At 50.2% G+C, this 25,873-nt stretch overlaps 1 protein-coding gene across 2 annotated transcripts in view; it reads left to right on the top strand.

The window, feature by feature from the left end:
• XPO6 (exportin 6) overlaps positions 1-25,873 on the top strand; it is a 59,009-nt gene that overhangs the window by 18,810 nt on the left and 14,326 nt on the right. Inside the window, exons 4-13 of one of the 2 annotated variants that reach the window (XM_038151203.1) lie at positions 1,860-2,057; positions 4,562-4,721; positions 5,982-6,059; positions 12,417-12,870; positions 16,003-16,129; positions 17,179-17,288; positions 19,551-19,659; positions 21,026-21,115; positions 23,127-23,196; positions 24,686-24,845. In XM_038151203.1, the coding sequence (XP_038007131.1) occupies positions 1,860-2,057; positions 4,562-4,721; positions 5,982-6,059; positions 12,417-12,870; positions 16,003-16,129; positions 17,179-17,288; positions 19,551-19,659; positions 21,026-21,115; positions 23,127-23,196; positions 24,686-24,845 (1,556 nt within the window). Of the gene's footprint in view, positions 1-1,859; positions 2,058-4,561; positions 4,722-5,981; positions 6,060-12,416; positions 12,871-16,002; positions 16,130-17,178; positions 17,289-19,550; positions 19,660-21,022; positions 21,116-23,126; positions 23,197-24,685; positions 24,846-25,873 lie in introns of both variants that reach the window. The other variant, XM_038151202.1, reaches the window with a different exon arrangement.

Raw genomic sequence — 25,873 nt, 5'->3', positions numbered from 1 at the left:
GGGTGATCATGGCAAGTGCCATGGGAATTATTCCTGCTCAGGGGATGGTGCAGGGCCAGCAGGTGGATTCAGTGATCCTTGGGATCATCCTGTGTGGATCCTACAGCTCAGGATATTTTATGGAGTTTGGTTACTGAGCCTCTGCTTCCTTGGAGGGAGAAAAAGTACCATTGAAAAACCTAATTGTGCCCAGAATAAAGACATCACCGTGCAAGCACAGAAGGAGGGACAGGAGTCCCCAGCCCAGCTGGGAGATGAGGAGCTTGAATTCCCAAAATTACCTGCTGCAGTGCTGGACATTAACTGGTCCTCAGAGCCGTGGTGTGTCCCAGTCTGCAGCTTGCCCAGCTGTCCTTGGCTACTGGATCAGTCAGGGGGGAGTGAGCACGAGGATCATTGCCAAAACTGCCCAAGGACATGGGCTTCCCAAACTGCTTAGGAAGGTAGCAGTGGATTTGGAATAAACCTCCTACTCACCCCCTTCCAGATGAATTGTTTTCACCTCCTGCTTTTTGCAAATGAAAACATTTTCTCAAAAGCATTTATAGGGAGAAAACTGCAGTTGGCAGGTGGAGGAGCAGGACAGAGCAAAGTGGGCATGAAAGGAGGGGTGTTAAAGCTAAAACATCTTCCAGTTTTATTGGGATTCTGGACTCGCATCAAGGAACCCTCAGCTGGTTGGGCCATTGTTTTCAAGCAGTACTTGTGGATTTTCTCTGCTAGGAAACACCAAAACGAACTTCTTTGAGGAATTTCTGTATAAATATCCCTGTGTAGCTCTGCACTGGGAGCTGGTGTCTGTGTGCAGTACATCCTACTGAGGATTGCATCTCCTTTGACCATTCATCATCTTCCAGTTTTGGATATTTGAGGTTTCTTCCAGGCTGTGATTGTGATCTCCAGCATTCTCTTTCTGCAGGCTGAGTGCTGCAGATGGGCACAGACCTTCAGCCTCCTCTCTGGGTTATCCCAAGGGATTCAGCTCCTAATGCTCCAGAGCCCTAAATAGGATCGGGGCAGGGAAGCAATTTGTGACTGTGCTTTCCTTTGGATTTTGTCTGGCTTTAAGTGGACTGAAAGCTTTCTGTGCAGTGGTGCCTTGTCACAGGCAGTGCCTGCTCCAGTGACCTCCCAGCTCAGCTTCAGGAGACCTGGGTGGCATCAGAGGCCTGGAAAACCAAACCTCCTTCCCTGATTTTCTTTTCCTGCTTCATCCAAGGCTGTGCTTACCCCTTTAGAGGGGAAACCTTTGGTGCACAGGGTTTTTTCCCCCCTGTGATGGGGGAAATGGTTTTGTGCCTGCCGCTATAGTTCTGCTTAACCCAAAACCAGTTAAACCAGTAACTTCAGCTCCACTGTGGCACTGCCAGTCCTGGGCCATGAGTGCAGCAGCTCTGCCAGATGCTCTGTCCCTGCTTTATGTTGTTCAGCCTGGAGAAGAGGAGGCTCTGAGGAGACCTCGGAGTCCCTTCTAGGGCCTGAAGGAGCTCCAGGAGAGCTGAAAAGGGACTGGGGACAAGGGATGAAGGGACAGGACACAGGGAATGGCTTCCCAGAGGGCAGGGATGGATGGGATATTGGGAATTAGGAATTGTTCCCTGGCAGGGTGGGCAGGCCCTGGCACAGGATGCCCAGAGCAGCTGGGGCTGCCCCTGGATCCCTGGCAGTGTCCAAGGCCAGGTTTGATGGGGCTTGGAGCAGCCTGGGACAGTGGAAGGTGTCCCTGACCACAGCAGGGGGTTGCAACAGGATGATTTTTGAGGTCCCTTCCAACCCAAACCAGTCTGAGATTCCAGGTTCTGTCAGTGTTTCTCTCATGTCCAAGATGAGCTGATTTGGGATGTCCATTGCTTTTGCAGAACCTGATCAATAAGATGTGGCTGGGGGTCCCATCCCAGGACAAGATGGAGATCAGGAGCTGCCTGCCCAAGCTGCTGCTGGCTCACCACAAAACTCTGCCTTACTTCATCAGGAACAAGCTCTGCAAAGTCATCGTGGACATCTGCCGCCAGGACTGGCCCATGTTCTACCACGACTTCTTCACCAACATCCTGCAGGTGAGGGCTCTGCCCTTGCATGGAGCCAGCTTTTCCCTTAGAAACATCTTTTTGTTTCCTTGAGTAGGGGTAAAGAAACCCCCGTTTGATGGAGATCAAATAGTAAATGTTGCTTTGTAAATTCCTTTTTGATTTTGTTCTAACTCTCAACTTCTTGCATATTATGTTTCTCTCCAGTGTTAAAAGTGTTTTGAGGAAGGAACAATACTGTGCCACAAGTATTCACTATATTCATATATTTTGTGCCACAAAATTCACTTTGAATTTTAAATATTATGGGCTAGTTCTTGACAATACAGGGAGTATGGGTTGTTCTTTAAACAAAACAGAAGTCAGTAAAGTTATGAACGAGTCACTGATTCTGAAAGGGCAGTTTCTCAATGGGGCTGGTGCAGATTTTTCACCCAACAGCCAAAGACACCCCAGAATCTCTGGTACCTCATCAGTAAGGTCACTAATGGGATGTTGTTGGGGTGTTCAGGAGGGCTCCTACAGGGAGGCTCAGCTGTGAACTGGGGATCCTGACTGAATCCATGTCATTAGCTGGAATGCTGGGTGCAACTCAGCATCCTTCCGGGGAATCCTGAGCCAGGCTGCTGCTGGAACATCACCAGGCTGGTGCAAACCTCTTTTTGTTGGATTATTTTGTCTCCAGTTCCCTTAAAATTGTTTCTAATTGGCTTAAAGAGGCTGAGTGTAAACTGAAGTGCTGCACAGGCTTTTTCTGCTGACATAATTACATGATTTGAATGCAGCAAAGCCCACGGCCAAGCCACAAGGCAGTTACTGAAATCCAAGTCCTCCAGTGGCAGGAGTTTATTTGTTAAGGCAAATGGATCTAGTATTAATTGCAAAATTGAAAAAAAAATCCTGTCTTGGCTGCAGAGTTCATCACTGGCTGGTGTAACCACTTTTCTGACTGCTCTGGAGTGGGACATGCTGCAGTTTTGGCCTCAGTTGTCAGTTTGACAAGAAATACTTGCAGATAACCGTGTCCATGTGGAGTTTTGCCTCTCATTTCACCTGGATGTGAACTGAAAGGCAGCCTGAGCTCTCCTGGCCTTTCTAGCACTCTGGGGTTATCTTAAGGCATTGCAGAGCTCACTTGAGGAATCTATTTTCCCTTAAGCCTCTCCTTGTGAGCTCAGCAGTGGAGGGAAATGTTTCCATAAATTAATTTATGTGGCAGACGCATTCCTAAAATGTTCAGAGAAAGTGGAAGAAAACCAGTAATGCTGAATTCCAGGGCCTTGACAGAAGGCAGAGTAGCACAGGGGCAGAATGATTTGCTGTTAGAATTGCAGATGAGCCCTGTCTCAGGACTTTTTTCTGAGATAATTTGCAGCATGTTCTTTGTTCTTCAGCATTAAATTGTATCCCAGTACTCTGAGTAGTCTCTAAACCTTTTACTGAACCACTGGAGGGGTAGAGAAGAAAGGTAAATTGGGACATTGTATTGTCATTGTGAAGAGCCAGTAATTCTACATAAAGTACTGCTTCTTTAGAGGTTTAAAAATTGTTTAACCTGACTGAGGTACCAGTGCCTGGTATTGCTAAAACTCCCTGGGTTTGTCAGAAAATATCCTGAGAGATGATTTTCAGTCCCTTCACAATTTACCAACAAGTTGGGTGTTTCGCTGAGTTCTTTGCCATCTACTCCTGTGTCTGGGACTTCCTTTTCAAAAGCCACGGTGAAGAGCTCTTAAATGAGCTATTTTCTCCCCAAATATTTCACCAAACTCAGGTTTTAGCAGTGTTACTCAGCCCGGCCCTCCATTGGAGAGTGAGGGCATCAGGAGCAAAGTCAGCCTGTATTGCAGAATTATGGCTTCAAGGATTACTTGTAGCAACTGGAAGGGGCTTTGGACTTTTTTCTCCCAGAGGGAGCAGTGCATAAATCACTTTGGATGTGTCTGGGCAGCAGTGGAGAGCAGTGCTGTCCTTCAGCTGGAAACAAAACTTTGTGCCACTTGAAGATGTCTGTAATAACCCTGTGGCTGATGAAGGCACAAGTCAGCTTTTTGTCCAGTCCTGTTCCTGCACGGGGCAGAAGTTACTCTTTTTGGGGGAAATGCAATTTCCAGTTTGAGATCCAGTGCAGGTGCAAGGGGAGGTCAGATCCCTCAGGTGGCATCTGCTCGGGGCTGCAGCCTTTGGGCCATGTGGGAAGGGGGGGAATTTTGGGGACCTTGCTGAGCTGTGAGCTGCTGTGCTGAGGTGGCGCTGGGCAGGGGATGCAGCAAGCAGAAGGGACAGGCTGTTCTGTGACTGCTGGGACACACAATGTGTGCAATGACATTATGAAAGCTCTCCTGAAACCCCAAGGATTCCCACGGGGCTCGAGCTGTTGCAACAGCAGAGATTCAGTCTGGGGAAGTCGAACGTGTCTGTGGGAGCCGGAGTTCCCGCAGCGCTGAAGCTGCTGTAGACTGGGAGTAGTGCTGCTAATCCCTGTCTGTCGGTGGATGTTGTCACCACACTGCTCTCATCACTGTGCTCCTCAGCTGATCCAGTCTCCTGTGACCACTCCCCTGGGGCTGATCATGCTGAAAACCACGTCGGAGGAGCTGGCGTGTCCCCGCGAGGACCTGAGCGTGGCCCGCAAGGAGGAGCTGCGCAAGCTGCTCCTGGAGCAGGTGCAGACGGTGCTGGGGCTGCTCACAGGTACGGGTCACACCTTGTGCCCCTGAGCTGGCTGTCCCCCTGGGGCTGCTCACGGGTACGGGTCACACCTTGTGCCCCTGAGCTGGCTGTCCCCCTGGGGCTGCTCACAGGTACGGGTCACACCTTGTGCCACTGAGCTGGCTGTCCCTTTGGGGCTGCTCACAGGTACGGGTCACACCTTGTGCCACTGAGCTGGCTGTCCCTTTGGGGCTGCTCACAGGTACGGGTCACACCTTGTGCCACTGAGCTGGCTGTCCCCCTGGGGCTCCTCACGGGTACGGGTCACACCTTGTGCCACTGAGCTGGCTGTCCCCCTGGGGCTGCTCACAGGTATGGGTCACACCTTGTGCCCCTGAGCTGGCTGTCCCCCTGGGGCTGCTCACGGGTACGGGTCACACCTTGTGCCCCTGAGCTGGCTGCCACTCCTGGGGCTGCTCACGGGTACGGGTCACACCTTGTGCCCCTGAGCTGGCTGCCACTCCTGGGGCTGCTCACAGGTACGGGTCACACCTTGTGCCCCTGAGCTGGCTGTCCCCCTGGGGCTCCTCACAGGTACGGGTCACTCCTTGTGCCACTGAGCTGGCTGTCCCCCTGGGGCTGCTCACAGGTACGGGTCACACCTTGTGCCCCTGAGCTGGCTGTCCCCCTGGGGCTGCTTACGGGTACGGGTCACACCTTGTGCCCCTGAGCTGGCTGTCCCCCTGGGGCTGCTCACAGGTACGGGTCACACCTTGTGCCCCTGAGCTGGGTGTCCCCCTGGGGCTGCTCACAGGTACGGGTCACACCTTGTGCCCCTGAGCTGGCTGTCCCCCTGGGGCTCCTCACAGGTACGGGTCACTCCTTGTGCCCCTGAGCTGGCTGTCCCCCTGGGGCTGCTCACAGGTACGGGTCACACCTTGTGCCACTGAGCTGGCTGTCCCCTCAGCACCCACAGCTGGGCTGCCACTCCTGGGGCTCCGTGGAGCACAATGGGGGTGATGCAGTGGCTGCTGCTGCAGTGTGAGCACTCAGCTCTGCCCTGCAGCACTTGGGCCAACTTAATATGAACCAGCTGGTGCAGCAGAGCAGCTGCTGAGCTCCCTCCATGGAGAGGGATGGAGATTGTCTGCTCTTAGTGAGCCCAGAGCTGTTGTGGAGTGTTTCTGTCCCTCCCAAGGCACTCGAGCTGTGTTCTGCCAAAGTTCTCCTGCAGTCTGTGCTGTGTTTGTTGGATCGGTGTGTCTTTGAGAAGGCACTTCTGAAAGGTCTCTCTTTGGCCAGGTATTTTGGAGAGCATCTGGGATAAGCACAGTGCTACTGCTGCCACTCCACCACCATCGCCAACCTCAGGAGAAAGTGGTAAGGAAAGGCTACAAGATGGGATTTCCATGTACTTAAACCTGCAGTATCGGGCACAGATTCCTTCCGTTACTGTCTAATCTAACCTCTCCTAATAACCCTTTCCCAGAGCTTTTCACAGGCCAACAAATTCCTGATTGGAAAGAATACCCTACAAAAAGAAACAAATTGCACTGTGGGGACACCCCACTGCAAATGTCATTAAAATGTGCCCACAGAGCTTCTTGTTGTCCTCAGATGACAGAAATTTCCTGAAGTTTCAGTGCAAAAGGCTCTAATGACAGTGAGTTAAAATCATGGAATTGTTAAGGTTGGAAAAGCCCTCTAAAGTCATCAAGTCCAGCTGTTTTTCCATCACTGCCAAGGCCACCACTAACCCATGTCCCCAGTTGCCACATATGCAAGGCTTTTAAATCCTCTCAGGCATGGTGACTCCCCACTGCCCTGGGCAGCTGTGCCAGTGCCTGGCCACCCTTCCATGAAAAAGTTTTCCCAATATCCAGCCTGACCCTCCCCTGGCACAGCTTGAGGCCATTTTTCCTTGTCCTGTCCCCGTTCCCTGGGAGCAGAGCCCGACCCCCCTGGCTGTCCTCTCCTGTCAGGAGTTGTGCAGAGCCACAAGGCCCCCCCTGAGCCTCCTTTTCTCCAGGCTGAGCCCCCCCAGCTCCCTCAGCCCCTCCTGGTGCTCCAGCCCCTTCCCAGCTCCATTCCCTTCCCTGGACACCCTCCAGCCCCTCAGTGTTGGGAGTAGCCCAGCACTGGACACAGGGCTGGAGGTGCCTCAGCAGTGCTAGCACAGGGGACAGTCCCTGGTCCTGCTGCCACCCCAGTGCTGGTCCAGGCCAGGTGCCATTGCCCTCTTGCCCACCTGGGCACACTTTTCCACTGAGCAGCTTTGCAGCCCCTCTGCCCCAAGCCTGTGGCCTTGCATGGAGTTGGCATTGTCCCCTGAATTCCAGCTGTTGGCATTCCCTGAATTCCAGCTGTTGGCACATAAAAGCCAGTGGAGCAAAACTGAATCCTACCTGGGAAAAAGCAAAATAAAGGTAGCCAAGTCTCTGTGAAATGGAACAGGGTGCCCAGAGAAGCTGTGGCTGCTCCAGCCCTGGAAGTTTCCAGTGCCAGGCTGGACAGGGCTTGGAGCAGCCTGGGATACTGCAAGCTGTCCCTGCCCTTGGCAGGGGATGGCATGAATGGGTTTTAAAGTCCCTTCCAACCCAAACTATTCTGTGATTGTGGAAGTTTGTTTTCTATCTATTCCTGTTAGACTTTTGTGTGAATGCTTATCTGATGTTAACACATTGACATCTCTACCTCTTAGTTACCTCTGAAATGGAGAACACATTTCTGTGTCCTTGTCCTTGGCACACATTTCCTTGTCCCTGGGACCTTGAGCAGTTCCCTGGGAGCTGCAGATGACTTCCTTGTGGCCAGGTTGCAGCAGGCAGCTCCAGCCTGCTGCCTCTGATAAGCTGTTGGCAGTGTTTTGCTTAGTGCTAAACCTCTCACATTGAAGTCTGAGCAGCATTTCGAGTGCTCCTTTTCTGTAGAGGAGCTTAAGATATTTCTATATTTATATACAAACTACAAACTTTAATGGGAAGAAATGTTCCTTTGGGTTGGCAGGGGGAGAGTGGATTTTGCTGTAGCTGGGAAGAGTTTGGACAGGAAATATTTACAGAAAAGATCAAAGCTTCTGGTGTCAATTGTTAAGAATGGTGCTGGGGGAGGGCATTGGTGGAACAAATTCTGGGCTGGCTGTCGTGGAAGCCTGTTGGAGATGTCCCTCAATCCCCTGGGGCTTTGCTGAGGCAGCTTTCATCCACCTGTGTGCTCACCTCGTGACTTGGGATCGGATTTCCCAAACTGGAAGTCGGCTGCACTTCTGTGCTGGCCTTTTCCTTTCTCCCCTCTCAGGGAAAACAAACAAACTTTTCTCACAGTGTTTTTTCAGGATAATTGCTAAGAACCAGGACCACACAAGCAGTGCCTTTAGAAGTTTCGTTTTGCCTGTGCAAACTCGTTTGTGTGAAACTCTCTCAGTTTTATTTTTCTGTGCTGTGTCTTTGCTGTGTCCATGTTATAATTGGTTGTGCTTCCACTTCTTGAAGTCACAGAATCACTAAAGTTGGGAAAGACTCTTAAGATTGAGTCCAACCATTAGCCAGCACTGCCAGAGCCACCACTAAACCATGTCCCCAAGTGCCACATCCACATGGCTTTTGGACACTTTCAGAGATGATGATTCCACCACTTCCAAAAGGAACACCAGGTGCTTCCCTCTGATCCACTGCTTGCTCATTTTTTGTTCCCTGAGACTCAATTCCTTTGTACTGGCAACTCTTAAATGTTTTCATTGCTTAAGTGAGGCCACCACCCTTTGCTCTTTCCCTTCAGGTGAGATTAAAGGTGTTCCAAGAGGCAGAACAAGCTCCTGAGTGCCCATAAATGTTTAATATCTTCCATCAGAGCCCAGCTCTCTTTAGGAACTTGGAAAACCTCTGCTTCCTATTTTTTCATTTGCACAGGGAAGTGGAGTGAAATGGTTACTTGCAAGTCTTGCATGGGTTTTAAATAGCACTCGAAGACAACATTAAACTCATTTCTCATATCACTTAAGCAAAGCAACTCTGATAGTGTCCCAAGCTGGACAACATTTGAGTTACTGCCATGGTGTAGGATTTACTCAGCAAGAGTCTCGGCCTCCAAATGTTGTTTTTGCATGATTTATAGCACATTTCCTGATGAATCCCTTCCTCAGGAATATTCCCTCACCTGTGGCAAACAAATGAGTAGCAGGAGTGTTTGTGGCTGCTCTCCTGCTGCAGAGCCTGTCACTGGGAGTTTTGTGCTTTGGCATGAATGCAGCTGATGCTGTGAATTTGTCACCTGTTTGCAAAGACACTGGAAATCCCTGAACCTCAGAGCTTCAGTGATTTAACTGTGTGCAAAGCACTTCAACCAGCTGCTGTGAGTTACAAGAGTGTAATTGAGAGTTTCTGCTGTGGATGGATTAAAAGATGAGAATCTTTAATTCTCATTGATTTTTGGGGAGTTGCCTAAACTGAATGTTTAAAAAATAATAGTAGCTGGGGTTGGAAGGAACCTTAAAGATCATCCCTGCCATGGGCAGGGACACCTTCCACTGTCCCAGGCTGCTCCAAGCCCTGTCCAGCCTGGCCTTGGGCACTGCCAGGGATCCAGGGGCAGCCCCAGCTGCTCTGGGCACCCTGTGCCAGGGCATCACCACAATTCCTAATTCCCAATATCCCATCCAGCCCTGCCTCTGGCAGTGGGAAGCCATTCCCTGTGTCCTGTCCCTCCATCCCTTGTCCCCAGTCCCTCTCCAGCTCTCCTGGAGCCCCTTTAGGCCCTGGCAGGGGCTCTGAGGTCTCCCTGGAGCCTTCTCCTCTCCAGGTGAGCACCCCCAGCTCTCCCAGCCCTTGGGGCACCTCCATGGGCTCCCCTGGACTCTCTCCAGCAGCTCCAGGTCCTGCTGCTGTTGGCCCCAGGGCTGGGGCAGCTCTGCAGGTGGGGTCTCACCTGAGGGGACAGAATCCCCCCCTCCTGCTGCCCATACCAGGGCTCAGCCCAGCCCAGGGGGGTGTCTGGGTGCTCACAGCCAGGGCAGGTCCAGCTCTCATCTTTCAACACCCCAAATCCTTCCCCAGGGCTGCTCTCAGTCTGTTCCCTGTCCAGCCTGGATTTGTGTTTGAATTGCCCCAGCCCTGGTGCACTTGGCCTGGCTGAGCTTCAGGGGCTCTGTAAAAGCACAAGATACACCTGGACACATCTGTGCAGCTGAGTGTCCCCACAGGGGGTTCAGTGCTGAGATTGAAGGGCAGGATTGTCTTGCTCAGCCAGAGCCACGTGATGCCTTCAGTTACTGGAGCACAGGAGAAAGAAGCAATGATAAGGCTTGGCAGGGAATTATGAATTTAGTGATGTAAGACATCAATCTTGGTGAAAAATGAGGATTAAGGAGGGATGTGTTCATCACTCAGGCTCTTGTGTACGTTGGAAGTAGCTCAGTAAATCATAGCTGTTTTTTTGGCACTGCTGGTGTCAGGATGTTTCACTTCCATAAAAAATCACTCAGATTCTCTAGGAACTTCACATTCTGTAGCCCAGCAAGTGCCAGATTTTTAAAGATGGAAAGGTTATTAAGGATGAAGTACTCAGGAAGAGATGTGTATTGAGCAACTTGGGGCAGGTGAGGAGTTTTGCAGCAGGTGGAAGCCTGGAGGTTGTGGGCAGCATCTGTGGGAAAGGCAGCCTGACTTGGGTTCCAAAAGCTTTTGAGGAAGCAAAGGCCACCAGAGATAAGGGAGTCTCTGGGTTGTTGGTGGCTTGGTTAGAGGTGGCACATGAAAGGTGAGTGCAGGGGGTCCCCTCTCGCTGTGAGTTCACCCTGGGCTAGGCAGGATTAACTTCAGAGCTTCTCCACATCATTCTGCAGAGAGCTCACAGCAGCAGCAGTCAGGAATAATTCCCTGCTGTGCTGCTCTGTGGAACTGATGCCTTAAGCAGCTGGAACAGAGGCTAAACAGAGTTAAGGGGAATAAAGGGGTTATTTATTAGAAGAGCCTTCAAAGGCCACACCCTGGCAGTACCAGAGCCACAGCCGTGGCTGTGCCTGGATAGCTCCAAGATGGAAGCAAAAGAGGGCTTGGTCACAAGATCTCACATTTTTGTAAGTTCTGCTCCATTTGGATATTGGAGCTAATTGTCCAGTTACAGCTTTAGCCCATGAAGTCCCATCCTTCTTGTTTTTCTCTCTTCAGCCCACGTTGTTTATGCTCTTGGGCCTGAAATCTGGATCATTTGTCCTTGGTCCCCAGCTAGAGAAGGAATTGTTGTGTCTCCCTACCCTGTGAAGAGAGCTCACTGTCCACTCATATGAAACCCTGACCCTCACCTTACTATCCCATTATATGAAACCCAGACCCACACACCAAAGCAGCACAAAATCGAAAAAAATAAGAAAAAATAAAAAGCTAAAACCTGAGATATCAGAACTGAGGCTCATCTGCACCTTGAGTGGTGGCTGCAGTTCTGCTCTTTCAGTATCCGTAGGTGCAGAGGAGCAGTGAAGGCTTTGTAGAAGGGTACTAAAGGTGGTGGAGGGGTTTGAGTGGCTTCCCTGTGACAACAGAAGCAAAACCTTCTTTCAGTCAAAGAAACTGGGCAGGAACTGTGTTAGAAGCCTACTGACACAAAGAAAGTGAAAGCAGAGATTGTTTCTGTTCCCTGTTTGGGTAGAAAGTGAAACTAGCAGCTGGCATACCCAAACAAAGCAGCTTCGTGGTGAAGCTGTGGAACTCTGTCGCGAGATGTTGCAAATATTAACTTTCTGTGGCTTAAGTTGGAGGCTGGAGGAGGTCATGGAAGACAAATCCTGAGGCTGTGTCAAATTTTTCAGATTCCACCTTTTTTGGGAAGCCTTTGTCATGTGGCTGGGAGCTGTGATCTGTGCCTGCCATGGCATTTGGTCCCTGGGAAGAGGTGCTGGCCTGAGTGAGCTTTCTGGTGTGACTGGGAACATCACCACAAGTGTCACAGGCCAGGAGAAGCCTCTGTGATATTCAGTGTAACAGAGATGTGCCAAGCCTACATCAAGGGTGCTCCGCCTTGTGGGGGTATAGAATTTTCTAATAAATTCCTAAAATACACCCTATGGCCTTGCATTTCCTGAAGTACCATGAGAGCCCTGCCTGGTGAGGCCAGAAGGGCTGTGTGAGGCTAATTCCCAAGTACAGAGATCACCAGTTCCTCTCAGCCAAATGACCCACTGAATGACAGGATGTGCTGAGTTGGAAGAGATCCACAAGGATGCTCAAAGTCCAGCTCCTGGCCGTGCCCTGGGCTGGGCAGCTGGGGGTTCATGCCCTGCCTGACACCCCTCTGTGGTATTCACATGCTCTCTGAACAGAGAGAAGCTGTGAGAGAAGCAAAGAAAAGAATGATCAAAACAATTCTTATCTCATTTGCTGCTCCTGTGTTTTTAAACATGTGGAATGTGTTGGAAGATTATTTACCTGAAGGGATTGCTTGATTGGATTCTAGTGCTGATGTTTTGATTCATTGATCAGTTAGATCCACATGTCTGTGTTGGGACTGTTGGCAGACAGCCACGAGTTTTTCAGGAGTTAGAAGTAAGTATGATGTAGTATAGTTATAGTATACTATAATGGAATATAATATAGTTTTAATAAAGCAAGGTTCAGCATTCCAAAGCGTGGGGCTCCTCAGGGAATGTGCAAAGTGTAGTTCCCAAAAGGAGTCTGCCTTAGCCAGATTTCAATCATTTCCTGCATCGGGGGTCCCCCTGCTTTTACCATACCCCTCTCTCCCCAGGGGACCTCTTGAGTAGCCTCTTGCAGAGCCCCAGCGCGGCCAAGCTGCTGAACCAGCCCATCCCCATCCTGGACACAGACAGTGAATACATCTGCTCCCTGGCACTGGAGTGCCTGGCCCACCTCTTCAGCTGGATCCCTTTGTCCACGAGCATCACCCCGTCCCTGCTCACCACCATCTTCCACTTCGCGCGCTTCGGCTGCGACACGCGCGCCCGCAAAATGTCCTCGGTCAACGGCAGCAGCCCCGGCGCGCTGCTGGGCCAGGAGCGGGGCCGCCTGGGCGTGCTGGCCATGGCCTGCATCAACGAGCTCATGTCCAAGAACTGCGTGCCCATGGAGTTCGAGGAGTACCTGCTCCGCATGTTCCAGCAGACCTTCTACCTCCTGCAGAAGATCACCAGGGAGAACAACGCGCACACGGTGAAGAGCCGCCTCGAGGAGCTGGACGAGAGGTAGGAGCGGCTCGGGGCCTCGTGCTGCCTCTGAAGGACTGTGGGGTTTGGTTTGGGGTCCTGCATGGTGTGTCTGATGGCCTTTCTTTCAGAGCACTGAGCCAGGGCAGCCGGGCAGAGAGGTAGGTGTGCCCAGGTAAGGGCTCGGTGCTGAGGGAGCTGCTGGCCCAGGTTTGTGTCCCTCGCTGTCCCTTCCCTCCCCTGTCCCCGTTCGTTGCTGTTTGACTGCAGGTCTGAGGTGGCACCAGAGCTGAAGCTGTTGTCACAGAGCACAGAAGAGGCTCCGTGAGGTAAAGGCACTGCAGTGTCCCTTGTGTCCCTCTGGTCAGTATCTGCCACTCTGCCCAAAGCACACAGAGTGGGGACACATCCTGTGAGTCATGACTTGGGAGAGCAGAAGCTTCCTACCCTTCACGGAGCCATGGCCATTTCTATTCTTCTTTATTTTTGCTTTTTAAAGTTATTTTTAAACAGCACCAAGCACAGCTTGGGGAGCTCTGTTCAGTGGTGAATGGCTCCACTTCCAAGGCTCTGCACAGGCACGGCTGGAGGCAGCAGGGAAGCAGCAGCACCTTGGGAAGCTGTGTATTCTTTTTCCAGGGTGTTACTGCCACCTTTTGTTCCCTGGGACAGCTCCACTCACATATTCCTACTTGTAGGGGACAAAGTGAGACTCCTCCTGCTGTTGTGTTGAGTGGCTAAGCCTGGGTGTTGGCAGGGTGGTGACTTGGTGCTGCCTCTTGCCACAGGGCTGCTGGCAGTGGCAGAGAGGTTGTAACTGTGTGAAAGTGCTGAGTATCTTACTATGGGTACACGAGGGTGGGAATAAATTTCCACTCAGGAGAAAAAAAAACATTTAGGTAAAAAGCTGTGGGTTCATTTGTAGAGAGGACCTGCATGTTTCTGCTGCAGAATTCTCCTTTTCAGTATCCTTAGATAAAGGCATAACTTTGGGGTGGTAAATCCAGACTCACAGGGAATTCTGCTGCTCGTTTTTTGCTAGCTCTGACTTGGGTCACTCTCTGCCTAGAAATGAGACATGTGGGAATGGGACACCTTTGCCTGCAAGGCACAGAGAGCCAGGAGTTCCCCTCTGGATTTCAGAAAAGCTCTCCTGGAAATCCACAGTCTGCTTTTTAACTGTTCTTTCTTTTATGGACACTATGAAGCAGCCTTTGGGGCCAGCCTTCAGTGGAGGGTGTGGAACTGTGCTGGCCTGGGCAGAGGTGGTGCTGCCATTCCATGCCATTCCTTAGAGCTGTTATCCACAGGGCCTGCTGGTGTCTGGAGCTGGGAGAGCCCTTTGTTCATTGCTGAGGTCTGAAATGGGGATGGAACCAAGTTGTTCTGGAGACTGGAAAAGTCCAGCTGGCTTCTGGGGGAGTGGAGCTTTCTTTTCTCCTTGTCTTCTCTGTGGAAAAGGCCATGAGGATTTTCCTGTTGTCACTTAAGGGCACAGCTGTACTTTTGGTGTCCAAAATTGAAGGACTTAGTGCATGGAAGCGTCATCCTGGCTTGGACCAACAAAATCCTGAAGGAAAGGGGCACTGAAGAAAGCCCCTTCAGTAGAAGGGTGTGCTCAGAACCTGCAGGCCCTGGAGTCCTTCCTTGCCTTCCTCTTGTGCTGCTGGTTATTTTTGTTCTGTTAAAAATCAGTCTGAACACTTTGGAAAGTCCAGGAAGAGTAAGTTCAGATTGCCTTTTGCTTCATTTTGTTTGGCTTTGAAGATCCCAAAACATGGGAAGTGGCTGGTAAGGATCCAGGCAATGGCTCAGTGGTGGAGAAGGGGCTGGGGGCCAAGGAAGAATTTCACTGGTCTCAGGTCAGAGCCTGTTTAGAAAACAAAAATTTAAAGGATAGAGATGTTTGAGTCTAGACTTCTTTTTTTTTAAATTTTTTTCCCCCCTGGCTTTGATTTTTGAAGTGTTTGATCTGTATTCAGGTGTGCTCAGTGATCTCCTGTGATGTAGGCAGTGCCAAATAAAGAAGGAACTTCATCTTTTTTGCATGTTCAAAGCAGTGTGTGGTTTTGAAGGCTCACAACAACCCCCAGTGCTGCAGCTCTGTCATCTGGCAGTGCTGCTGGTCGTGAGGGAGTTCTTGTTAGAAAGAGTGGGGACTCCCAAAAAAAACCTCAAATCCCCAGAGTTTGCAGCAGTGCAGAGCAGGCGGTAGAGTAAAACCAGGCTGCTCATGCCTGTCTGAAACTCTGCTGAGCCAAACTTTTTATTTAGAATACAAACTTGAAGTCGTTTCATGCATTTCAGAGCTCTGGGCATGAGGGAAGGCTGGCACTGCCTGTGTGTGGTGCTGCCATCCCTCCTGTGAGTGATGGAGTATTTAACCCTTGCTGCACAGGTGGGTCTGGAGCTGAAGCTCGTGCTGTGCAGGGTGTGTTTGTTCCCCAAGAAAAGCTCACCCCACTGGGGGCTTTGCCATTTTCCCCCCAAGAGCTCTCCCTGCTGCACTGAGGTGGTGCCCGTGCTGCAGTCCCTGAAGATTTGGTGGCAGACTCCTTTTGGGAGCCACGCTTTGTACATTCCCTGAGGAGCCCCATGCTTTACAGGAGGATTTCTCTTTCATTTCCTAATTCAGGCCCAGGCCTGGGCTCAGCTCAGAAACTCTTGGATGGCTGATCTCCACTGTAGGAGGAATTTTCCTTCCCAGCTCTCAGCTCCCTGGCTCTCCCACCCCCTCCTGTAAATGTAACCCCTCTGTTGCTGATTCCTGCATTAACTTCCTGCTTCCAGCTGAATTCCTCAGGGGTACAGTTCATTTCACTAATCTTGTCTCCATCAGTACATTGACCTTTGCTATCAAATTATTTCTGCAGGGTGGAAGGGGTTGTGTTCATTTGCAGGCCTGGTTGAACTCAATATTTGTCGGAATATTAAAGTTGCTTTTGACTAGATTGTCTTTTCTGCTGTTTCAGGTGTTAATGGAGTGAAGGGTTGCCCGTCCTGTAGGTAATTGTTGCAGGGCTTTATATTTAATTGTTCTGCTGATGCTTAATTGTAACTTTGCTTTGAATGAGAAGATTTGGAGTGGCTTTTACCACTATTTCAGTGCAATTGCTTTCCCTTGGGGCACCTTGGCTGGTTTTTCTCAGTGCTTTCTCCTTTCCCTTGTAGCTACATTGAGAAGTTCACAGATTTCCTCCGGCTCTTTGTGAGCGTCCACCTGCGAAGGATCGAATCCTACTCCCAGTTCCCCGTGGTTGAATTCCTGGCCCTGTTGTTCAAATACACTTTTCATCAGGTACAGCTCCACATCCTCGTTTTTCCCAGTCTGTTTTGTTATCCAGGGCCAGCTTGTTTGCTCCAGTCAACCAAAAAAAAAAGAGAATTTAACTGGTCTTACTGGCACTCCCCAGTGGTGCTGGGGACTTGGAGATGGCTTCATGTGCTCTTGGATTTAGAGGTCACAGGTGGTCACCCTACAACAACAGCTTCTCTGATGTTTAACTTTGCTTCTGCTTTATTTTTTTTCTAGTCTTTGGAATGGACAATGTGTGGAAAAGTGTCTCAGACTTGCTTGGTTTGTGTTTGGGGATTTTGTTCTTTGTCCTCGATCTGTGGCTTTCTTGTAGCTTTTAGTTTTTGTATTGAACCCCCCAAGCCCTGTGGCTTTAGGTTGGTTTTACCTTGCTGTCGAAGCTGTCAGTGCAACTCAGCCCCATTTACACAGGAACAATGACAAGGAGACAGCTTCATAATATCACAGAATCATGGAATGATTTGGGTTGGAAGGGACCTTAAAACCCATCCAGTGCCACCCCTGCCATGGCAGGGACACCTTCCACTGTCCCAGGCTGCTCCAAGCCCTGTCCAGCCTGGCCTTGGACACTGCCAGGGATCCAGGGGCAGCCCCAGCTGCTCTGGGCACCCTGTGCCAGGGCCTGCCCACCCTCCCAGGGAACAATTCCTAATTCCCAATATCCCATCCATCCCTGCCCTCTGGCAGTGGGAAGCCATTCCCTGTGTCCTGTCCCTCCATCCCTTGTCCCCAGTCCCTCTGCAGCTCTCCTGGAGCCCCTTTAGGCACTGGAATGCTGGAAGCTGGCATAGCCAGCCATGAGATGGGTTAGCACTGAGACCAGCCTTGTAATTCCTGGGTTCCTGCCCTTGTAGAAAAGGTCTTGTTCATCTTTGGACAGCTCTGAATCTCTCCAGTGACATCCTAGAACTGTTTCAGTAAGGCAAGAAGCTCTTCCCATGGATTGAAGTGGATGTTAACTCTGTTTTCATTCTATGAAATCCGTCTTGCCATAGCTTGTGGTACTCATTGGGAATTTTGGTGTCTTTCAGCCTACACATGAAGGTTACTTTTCTTGCTTGGACATCTGGACACTCTTCTTGGACTATCTGACCAGCAAAATCAAAAGTCGCCTGGCAGACAAGGAAGCAGTGCTCAACAGGTGAGGCCTGGGGGCTGCCAGGGTGGCACAGCCTGGAATCATGGCATGGGCTGGGGTGAGGGTCCTTAAAGCCCATCTCATTCCACCCCCTGCCATGGGCAGGGACACCTTCCACTGTCCCAGGCTGCTCCAAGCCCCGTCCAGCCTGGCCTTGGGCACTGCCAGGGATCCAGGGGCAGCCCCAGCTGCTCTGGGCACCCTGTGCCAGGGCCTGCCCACCCTGCCAGGGAAGGATTTTTTCCTACAGCAGCAAAGAGACATTGTGGTCACCATGGAAGAGCTGTGAGAAATAAGCTACTGCTTACAGCAGCCTCCTGTGTGGCTGAGTCCTTTTCTTTTTCTAAAACCATGAAGTATAAAAAGCATAAACCTCAGTGTTTCACACTCATTCACAAGAACTCAGGCTGAGCAGGTTTGGGTAGACAAATTGGCACTTACATATGTTGTGTGTGAACCTTGCAGGCAGAGGAAGGAAGCTTTGTAATCTAAAATAGAACTGGAGAACATTTTAGCACAAATTAGAGGAGGTAACTACAACACAAGTTGCTTACTTAGTGTTCATACAGCTCATACAACTAATTAATGAATTAGGAAACAAATTTTATTTAATTAGGATTTTAAATTTCCTCTTTAAATAGAGGATGTGTTTCTGAGAAATACAGGTGAGACGGGAACTCAGAAGTTGCACTTGCTTACTGCTGTGTGTAAGTTACAACCTTGGTTGGCAGCTCTTCCTTGGCAGATGCTGACCCTGAAAGGGGTGGGTTTTGTTTGAGAAGAGTCTCTTTGCTGCCACTTTAAAAATCTGGTGAATATCCTGGTGAGTTGTTTGGGTTTTTGAGGTTTAAAAGCACCGTGGTTTGTGCCATGTTTAGTTCTGCTGAGTGCAGAAGGAAGGTTCTTTCCCTTGAGCACCCTGAGTAGCAGCAGTTGTTTTTTTTAAAGCAGCCTGGCATCATAACCACAAGGAAAAGTGGAACTACTGAAGAGCAGACAGCTCCTCCTTTCAGCATGGGAACTGTGGGGTTTGAATTTCTCAAGAAGTAGATTTTGGGCTGGAACTTCATGATTTGCTCCTTAGGCATGCTCCTCCATGCCTAACGTGCATGTCGTGTGTGTTGTCTTGGTGTCACTCAAGCTTGTGATGGAGAAAATTGTTTACAAAAGCTGTCTCTGGGTCTGTCAGACTACAAAATCCAAAATAAAGCTTGTGACTGGTTGGGGCTGTGCTGTTTGTCCCCAGTGGCAGCTCTGACATCTCCACATCTCTGCGCACCCTGAGCTGTGGGAACCCTGAGCTGGGCAGTCTGGGAGTGGTGACACCACAGGGCCACAGAGGACATTTCCTGTTCTGTGCTTCAGAAACTTTGCATTTTGTACACAGTGCCACTTTCACCACTGCAGAAGTTGCCAAATGCAAGGTTACACCACCTTGCCCAGAGCTTGCAGCTGCCTGGCTGGTGGCACAGCTGACTGTCACATCTGACACTTGGCTTGCGTCATGCTCTGCGTCTGTTACTCTTTTTTAAGGCCTGTTTTTCCAGCCTGATTTTCCCTAGGAAAAAACCATGATTTTTAATGAGACCCCAGCTGTTTTGAGAAGGAGATTTTTCAAGGAGAAATCAGACTAACCCTGCTTGAAATCCCTAAAGTTTGGTGTTGTGGCACCAGGAGTGGTTGGGTGCTCTGCTGGGTTTGCAGCTTGGCATTATTTGTGTTGGCTCTCTGGTGTGCTCTGTCCCAGCTCCCTGGCTCCCAGAGGTGTAGGGACATTTCAGTGACATGTTACAGTGCAAGCAGAAAAGGGGCTGCCTTTGTTTCAGGGGAGAAGGGCCTGAATTTCAGTGTGGGGAAGGAGACAGCAGCCCAGACAGGCTCAAGGCAGCAACAGCTGCCCTGGCTCCTCTGCTCCTCGTGCAGTGCCCGGAGCAGAGCAGCAGAGGCTGCTGAGGACAGCCCAGGCTGCAAGAGGCTCTCGGTGCCTCCTGTTTGTGGACACCTGGTGTTGTTCCTGGCAAGCTGCTCCTGCTTTTCCTATTTTGAACTCCGGGGCTGTTTCTATTGCTGACAATCCTACCTTTTCCTGCCACAGGCAGAGGGATATTGGGTACTGCCAAGGCTGTTTCCTTACAGCTACCTTGTGACCTGAAATGAGTTGATACCTTGAATCCCAGGAGCTGCTTGGTGTAACTGCTCTGTTTTAGATTTCTCTTGCTGGAAGGGTTTTTCCCAACTCTGTGTGTGTCTCCCTGGTGGCTGCAGGTACGAAGATGCCTTGGTTCTGTTGCTGACAGAGGTGTTGAACCGGATCCAGTTCAGGTATAACCAGGCACAGCTGGAGGAGCTGGATGACGAGACCCTGGATGATGATGTAAGCTGGACAGGACAGGACAGGGCCACCCGTGAGCCCCTGCACTGCTGACACCTAGAGTGGCTTTTCCAGAGCTTGCACTTGGGAGTATGGGCTAAGCAGCTTCTCCCCTCCCTTCTGTGGGGTTTGAACTGTAAAACAGCTTCAGATGCTTTTCACCAAAAGTCACACTGGAGATGTAACCTTTGGGTTTAACTTGGTTTTTATTGGGGGAAAAATTTAGATCCTTGTGTTCTAATTGTCAGAGGTGTTAGATGTCCATGTCTAAACACCTTTGGAATTTAAAGTGTTTAATTAGTTTGGGATTCATTTGCTGGTCACTTGGGAATTTAAATGCTAAAATATCTCGGAAGCAAAAGCTTGAAGCTGTGTCTTGTTGGTGCCTGTGTTTAAGCTTATTTCTCCTAAGTTGGTATTGATAAAAATCACCTTGAAGCTGATAAATGTCAAAGTGGAGTGGTGGCCAAAGAGGGTGGGGCCAGAGCCCTGGAAGGGCAGGTCAGCTGTCACAAGAGGGTGGGGGAAGGAGCAGAGTGAATTTTATCACAAATGGCATCAGACAGATTTTTAAATTCTGGGGTGTTGAGGGCTGGTCACATCACAGCCTCTGAGCTTGATAGCAGCACCACTTCATAAGCAAAATAAATTATTTTCTGGATTCATTTGACGCTTGTGGCATCTGGATAATTAGCTGCCATACCCCTGTAAAGACCATATTGGTGTTTGGATGCCTTTCCATGGTGCTAATTATGTCACAAATAAGGGTATAAATTATCTAGAGCAGTCCTGGTGAAGTTGTCCTTATCCTTCTGAAACGGGGTGGCAAATGGTGATACTTCCAAAACTTCAAGCTTTTGGTATAAAACTTGAAAAGGGTTTTAGCTCATTATTTAAGGACAAGATGAAGTCAGGACATGATGCTGTTGATTCCGTTGCTCATGTTGCTGTGTGTGTTTCTTGCTCCATTTTCACCCTCTCCTATTAATGGCAGGTTTGGGCTGTGATGGTAACGGGCAGCTTCTTTCTCAGTCACCTGTGTAGCTGAGCATGGAAAGAGTCTTTTACTGTTAAAATAATTGCTTAATTCACCTTTAAATTTAATTTAATTGTTTAATTCACCTATCAAGTTCTTGTCACTCTTTCCCCTCCCTTCTCCTGCACTGTCCCCCCGGTTTTATCAATTCTGTATGAAAACAGAACGAATTCTGTATGAAAATGAGTTCCAGTGGAGTGTGCAAGTTACAATTCTCTAAGGTCCTGTTTGGGCGGGGTTCCCCCTCCTGTCCCTCCCTTCCCAGGGGAACACAGAGCTTTAGGGACCCTGGGAAGGGCAGTGCTCACCCCAGTGTCCTTCTGTTTGCAGCAGCAGACGGAGTGGCAGCGGTACTTGCGCCAGAGCTTGGAAGTGGTGGCCAAAGTCATGGAGCTGCTGCCAACTCACGCCTTCTCCACACTCGTAAGTCTTGCCCCCGGCCAAAGTGCCACGTGGAATCAGCACCAACTGCTGCAGATTTTTTTGACAGACGCCTCAATGCCAAAAAAAAAGGAAATTTGGGGTTGGATGCAAAACTTGGCAAGGGGAGATCAGAAATTGAAGAGAAAGAATTGTTTCTTTGGCTTCATTGCATTTCGTGGTGTGTTTTGAAGAGAGTGGTTCAGTGTCTAAGTCCAGCTGGGTGGACACTCTTTAGAAATTCCCACCTCTCAAAGTGTAAACATTTGGCAGCAACCCCTCTAGGCTGTTTGTCTTGGCCTTTATCTCAGAGGCAGGGCTGGGAATTGGGCAGATAAGTGTCATTATTAGGGCTTTAAAGAGAGTGGAGTCTTTATTTTAAGTAAAGGCTAGATAAAAATGCTGGAGAGAGGCCTTGGACTATTGGGAAGCAGATCTGATCTGGGTAAGTGCTTCTCTTCAGCTGCTGTCACTGCCTTTGGTGGTGTAAAATTGTCTAGGCTTGTAGCATCCTAACAATTTTGAGGAGGAGATCTTGTGGATGGAAGTGTGGCCCAGAATTCAGAGCACTCCAGGTGGGGTTTTGCTGGGTGAGGAGGAAGGGAAATAACAGCAGTGGGATCTCAGCAAGTGCATTAATGCTGCTGGGAACACTGCACACCTCGACCTCAGAACTTATTCCCAAGAAGCAGAGAAAACTGGGCTGCTGCAGAGGCAGAAGATGCCTGACCTGAAGTGCCTTTGCAGTTGCTGTTTTTCTTTAAGCAGGGGAGCAGAAGCCTGTCACTAGAAGGAGGGAACAAAGCAGAGGCTGCTGTGCAGCTTTGCTGTGAGTCAGCGGGAGGCACCAAGGAGCAGAGCAGTGTTCCCGGGAGCAGATGGATCAGATGGAGCAGAGCATGTGGCTTCCTTGGAGTAACACATTCACTTGAGGAAGGCTCTGTGGTTTTTTAAACTCCCCTCAGGCAGTTATGCAAAGACACTCCACTGTAAATTAGGCACAGCATGTTGGAAGCCGGGTAGGGATCCTGAGCCCTGCATTGTTCCTCCTGGGGGACTGGGGAATGTGGGAGGCTCTCCAGCAGTTCCCAGTGCTTTTCCCAGTGGCTGCAGGGCTGGTGGGTGCAGTGGTTAGTTTAGGGGTTTTAGCAGTGGCAAATAATTAAAGCAGTGGACAGCAGCTGCCATGACTCCATCCCATGCTGGGCAAGGAAAGGCTGCAGCTCCTTCTGCTGATGGGCCAGCATAGAACTTCCATAGAACCAACCACCAATTTCAGCCATTTTCCCCAACAGAAATTAAATAGAGCTGTGCCAGGCTGAAAGGGTTGAGAAAGATTCTTTAGCTGAAGAATGAGCAGGACCTGGCATGTTTGCTGTCACTGCTGAGTGATGGAGCTGGGCTGACACTCTGCTCCCACACCGGGGTACATGAGGACTGTGGTGTTTATTCCTTTGGCTGTTTTCCCCATGGAATTTCACTGCTGCAGCCGACAGCTTGCTGGCAGAGTGCTGCACTGCTTCTCTTCTGTACCCTGGTAGAGGCACTGAACTCAACTTTCTGGTTGCATAATATTTTGGGAGATTTTTAAGGATGACCTTTTGAGAAGGTGATGCTTGCCGGTGAGGTGGGTGAGCACAGACCCTCCTGCACTTCAGACTCTGCCACTCCTCTGCTCCTTGGCCTGGGTTGTGCCTCCAGCTGTGTATTCCTGGCTGTGCCCTCACTTGCCCTGTCAGACCATTGTCTTGTCAGGCTGATTGCTGGGGTTAGAGGCAAAGGAGAGCTGCCACAGGGGAGTGCCTTCAGGGAAGTGATCTTTGTTTTCCTGACAGCTGTCAGGACCTGGGAAGCTGTGGGATGCAGGAGCAGCCCAAAGCCCAACCTGCCCTTCTTCCAAATGTCTGTGTGAAGGCATTGGGGAGAAATGAGAGCACTCTGCTCTGGCAGAGCAGTCATTGGGAGTTACTGTCTGCCAAGCCCCAGGATCACAATCAGTTCTTCTCTCTTCCAGTTTCCCGTTCTGCAGGATAACCTGGAAGTGTATCTGGGGCTCCAGCAGTTCGTGGTCACTTCAGGAACAGGTAATAACCACCCTCTAACACTGTGCTCCTCCCTCTTTCATCACTGCAGAACCACTGCAGACCTGCTTTGTGTTGTTTTTTCTGTACTCACTTGATCCAAACCTGTGTGGTGTCTCATGGCTCAGTAGTTAAACTCCAGCAGCAGACAGAAATCTCATATTATGATTTACTCTTGGCTTGGTTCTTCCCTTGTTCTGGTATTTGAAATGAAGATACCAGAGGTGTTCAGAGCAGGTGTGCAGCACCAAATACTACAGCTCCTTCCTGAGAAACAGGGGAAGCAGCAGTGGTGAGATCTGCCTGAGGGGAGGCTGTAGTTTAAGGTAAGACTGAAATTCCCTGGTGTGACCAGGAGAGGAATCTGTCACATCTCCAACACTGCTGGACATGGCAGAATGCTGACTGTTGTATAGCCAGTGCTAGAACAAAACATTCCCAGTTTTAGGATCATTTCAGCCCTAGGATAAGCAATGTGTAGAGGTTTAGTGCTGTGGCACCAGCCTGTGTTAGAAGCTGTCCTGGGGGCTGGATCAGCAGCAGCAGCTTGGATGCAGCTCTGGATTGAGCCCTGGGTGGTGGTACAGAATCCCGGAATGGGTCTGGAAGGGACCAGAGTGAGCCTCTGATCCAAATTCCCTGCTCATCCCAGAGCACGTGGCACAGGATTGTGTGTTTGTATTGATGGCACAAAATGGAGAGGTTGCTGCTGAAAGCTTGATCTGAGATTAGATGCAGTCAGTGGAAATAAAATATGATTTTCTTCAAAAGGTGATGTTGCAGAACATATTTGCTTTTTTAGTAGAAGCTCTGGAATGTTTGAGCCCAGGTGTCCACACCTGAGCAGCAGCAGGAGGATTGTGTGGGGCTGGAAAACCTCATTAGCAGATTGTTTCTTGTACCCGAGAAACATGGGAGTGCACAACACAGCTCACATCAGAAGTGAAGTCACAAATTCTCTGTCCAAAATCTGCTGCTGGATCACTGGAACTGCAGCCGGCAGAGGGAGTGTGGAAAACCACCTTTTCCATGTGGAAAACCACCTTTTCCATGTGGAAAACCACCTTCTCCAGAGCAGGGAATGCTTCTGATGGCAGCAGAAAAAAAGAAAGGCTCCTGTTTGTGGAGGAATTAACACCATACAGAAGGAAATTAAGGTGTGAAAGGCTGAAATAGTTGTTGACATCTTGATCAGCCCTTGAAGCGTTGTCAGAAGATCTGAGCTTCCTTTCTAAGCTCGAGTGCTGCCGTGCCTGGGCCAGTGCTGCCATCTGGCCTGTGACCCAGAGCTAGTTTCACAATGGAATTAGAACAAACTCGGCGTTTCCTGTCACTTTGTCACCAGGTTTCCCATCCCCAGCTGCTGCAGGGATCAGTCACAGAGCTGCGGGGCTCTCCCCTTGCGCGAGCAGGAGCTTCCAGCTCTGGGGGCAGCTGTTAGAGAAGCTCTGCTTTGTGGCTGTGTTGCTGAGGGGCTGTGGTGTCCCTGCAGGTCACAGGCTGAACATCACAGCAGAGAACGACTGCAGAAGGCTGCACTGCTCGCTGAGGGACCTGAGCTCGCTGCTGCAGGCCGTGGGCCGCCTGGCCGAGTACTTCACGGGCGACGTGTTCGCCGCCAGGTTCAACGACGCGCTCACCGTGGTGGAGAGGTGGGTGCGGCTGTGGCTGCGGGGGACGGGACCAGCATCAGACTGAGGAGGGCTTGTTGCTTACATAACAGCATCTCAAAGGCCCTGAGGTTTATAAGGCAGCAAGCGGTTGGCCACAGTCTAAGATGGTCCCAAGATCTTTGTTGCCAGACAGTGTAGAGCTCTCTAATGCAAGGGACAGTCACAGAGTATGTTTAGCTTTTCTGACCTGTCGCCTTCACTTCTTTCTACTACAGTATCCACGTTATTAATGTGGGTGCTTTTGCCCAATAAGGTGTCTCTATTATAACATCTAAACTCTCAGCTTATTCCATACAATCACATGACTACATTACTATACTATAAAACCTTTCATTATCTTATCTAATACAGTTTCTTACTTACTTAAGGAATATTCTTACTTACAGCTATAGAAACATAAGTTTATGATTTTTCTGTTCAGTGTCTGTGTACCTTGCTTTCACATCAATCTAGATTTCTAAGGCTGTAAATCAAACCATCTTGAGTCTGTGAAAATGTCTACCTTTCCAATTCCCACATACAGCCACGGCCACTCTGCAGGCACAGGGACAAACAGGGCTTCACTCTGCCTCCCCCTGGCCTGAGGAGATGGAGATGTAAGGAGTGGGATGGGCAGAATGTGAATTGTAAAGTGTGTGCTGGGCTGAGCCCCTGGTGTGAGCAGCGTGGCTTGGGGTTCTGCCCCTGGCCCTCTGCTCAGGTGAGACCCCACCTCAGAGCTGCCTCCGGCCCTGGGGCCCAGCACAGGAAGGAAAGGATGTGCAGATGCTGGAGAGAGTCCAGAGGAGGCCACAGTGCTGCTCCAAGGGCTGGAGCCCCTCTGCTCTGGAGCCAGGCTGAGAGAATTGGGATTGGTTCAGACTGGAAAAGAAAGAGCTCAGGGGTGACCTGATTACCCCTTCCAGTAGCTAAAGGAGCCGTCATGGGGAGAGACCATTTCCAAGGGCCTGGAGTGCCAGGATGGGGGGCATGGCTTCCCACTGCCAGAGGGCAGGGATGGATGGGAT

This window comes from Motacilla alba, chromosome 14 (assembly GCF_015832195.1).
Source record: "Motacilla alba alba isolate MOTALB_02 chromosome 14, Motacilla_alba_V1.0_pri, whole genome shotgun sequence".
Lineage (NCBI taxonomy): Eukaryota > Metazoa > Chordata > Aves > Passeriformes > Motacillidae > Motacilla > Motacilla alba.
This window is presented reverse-complemented; position numbering and strand designations above follow the sequence as displayed.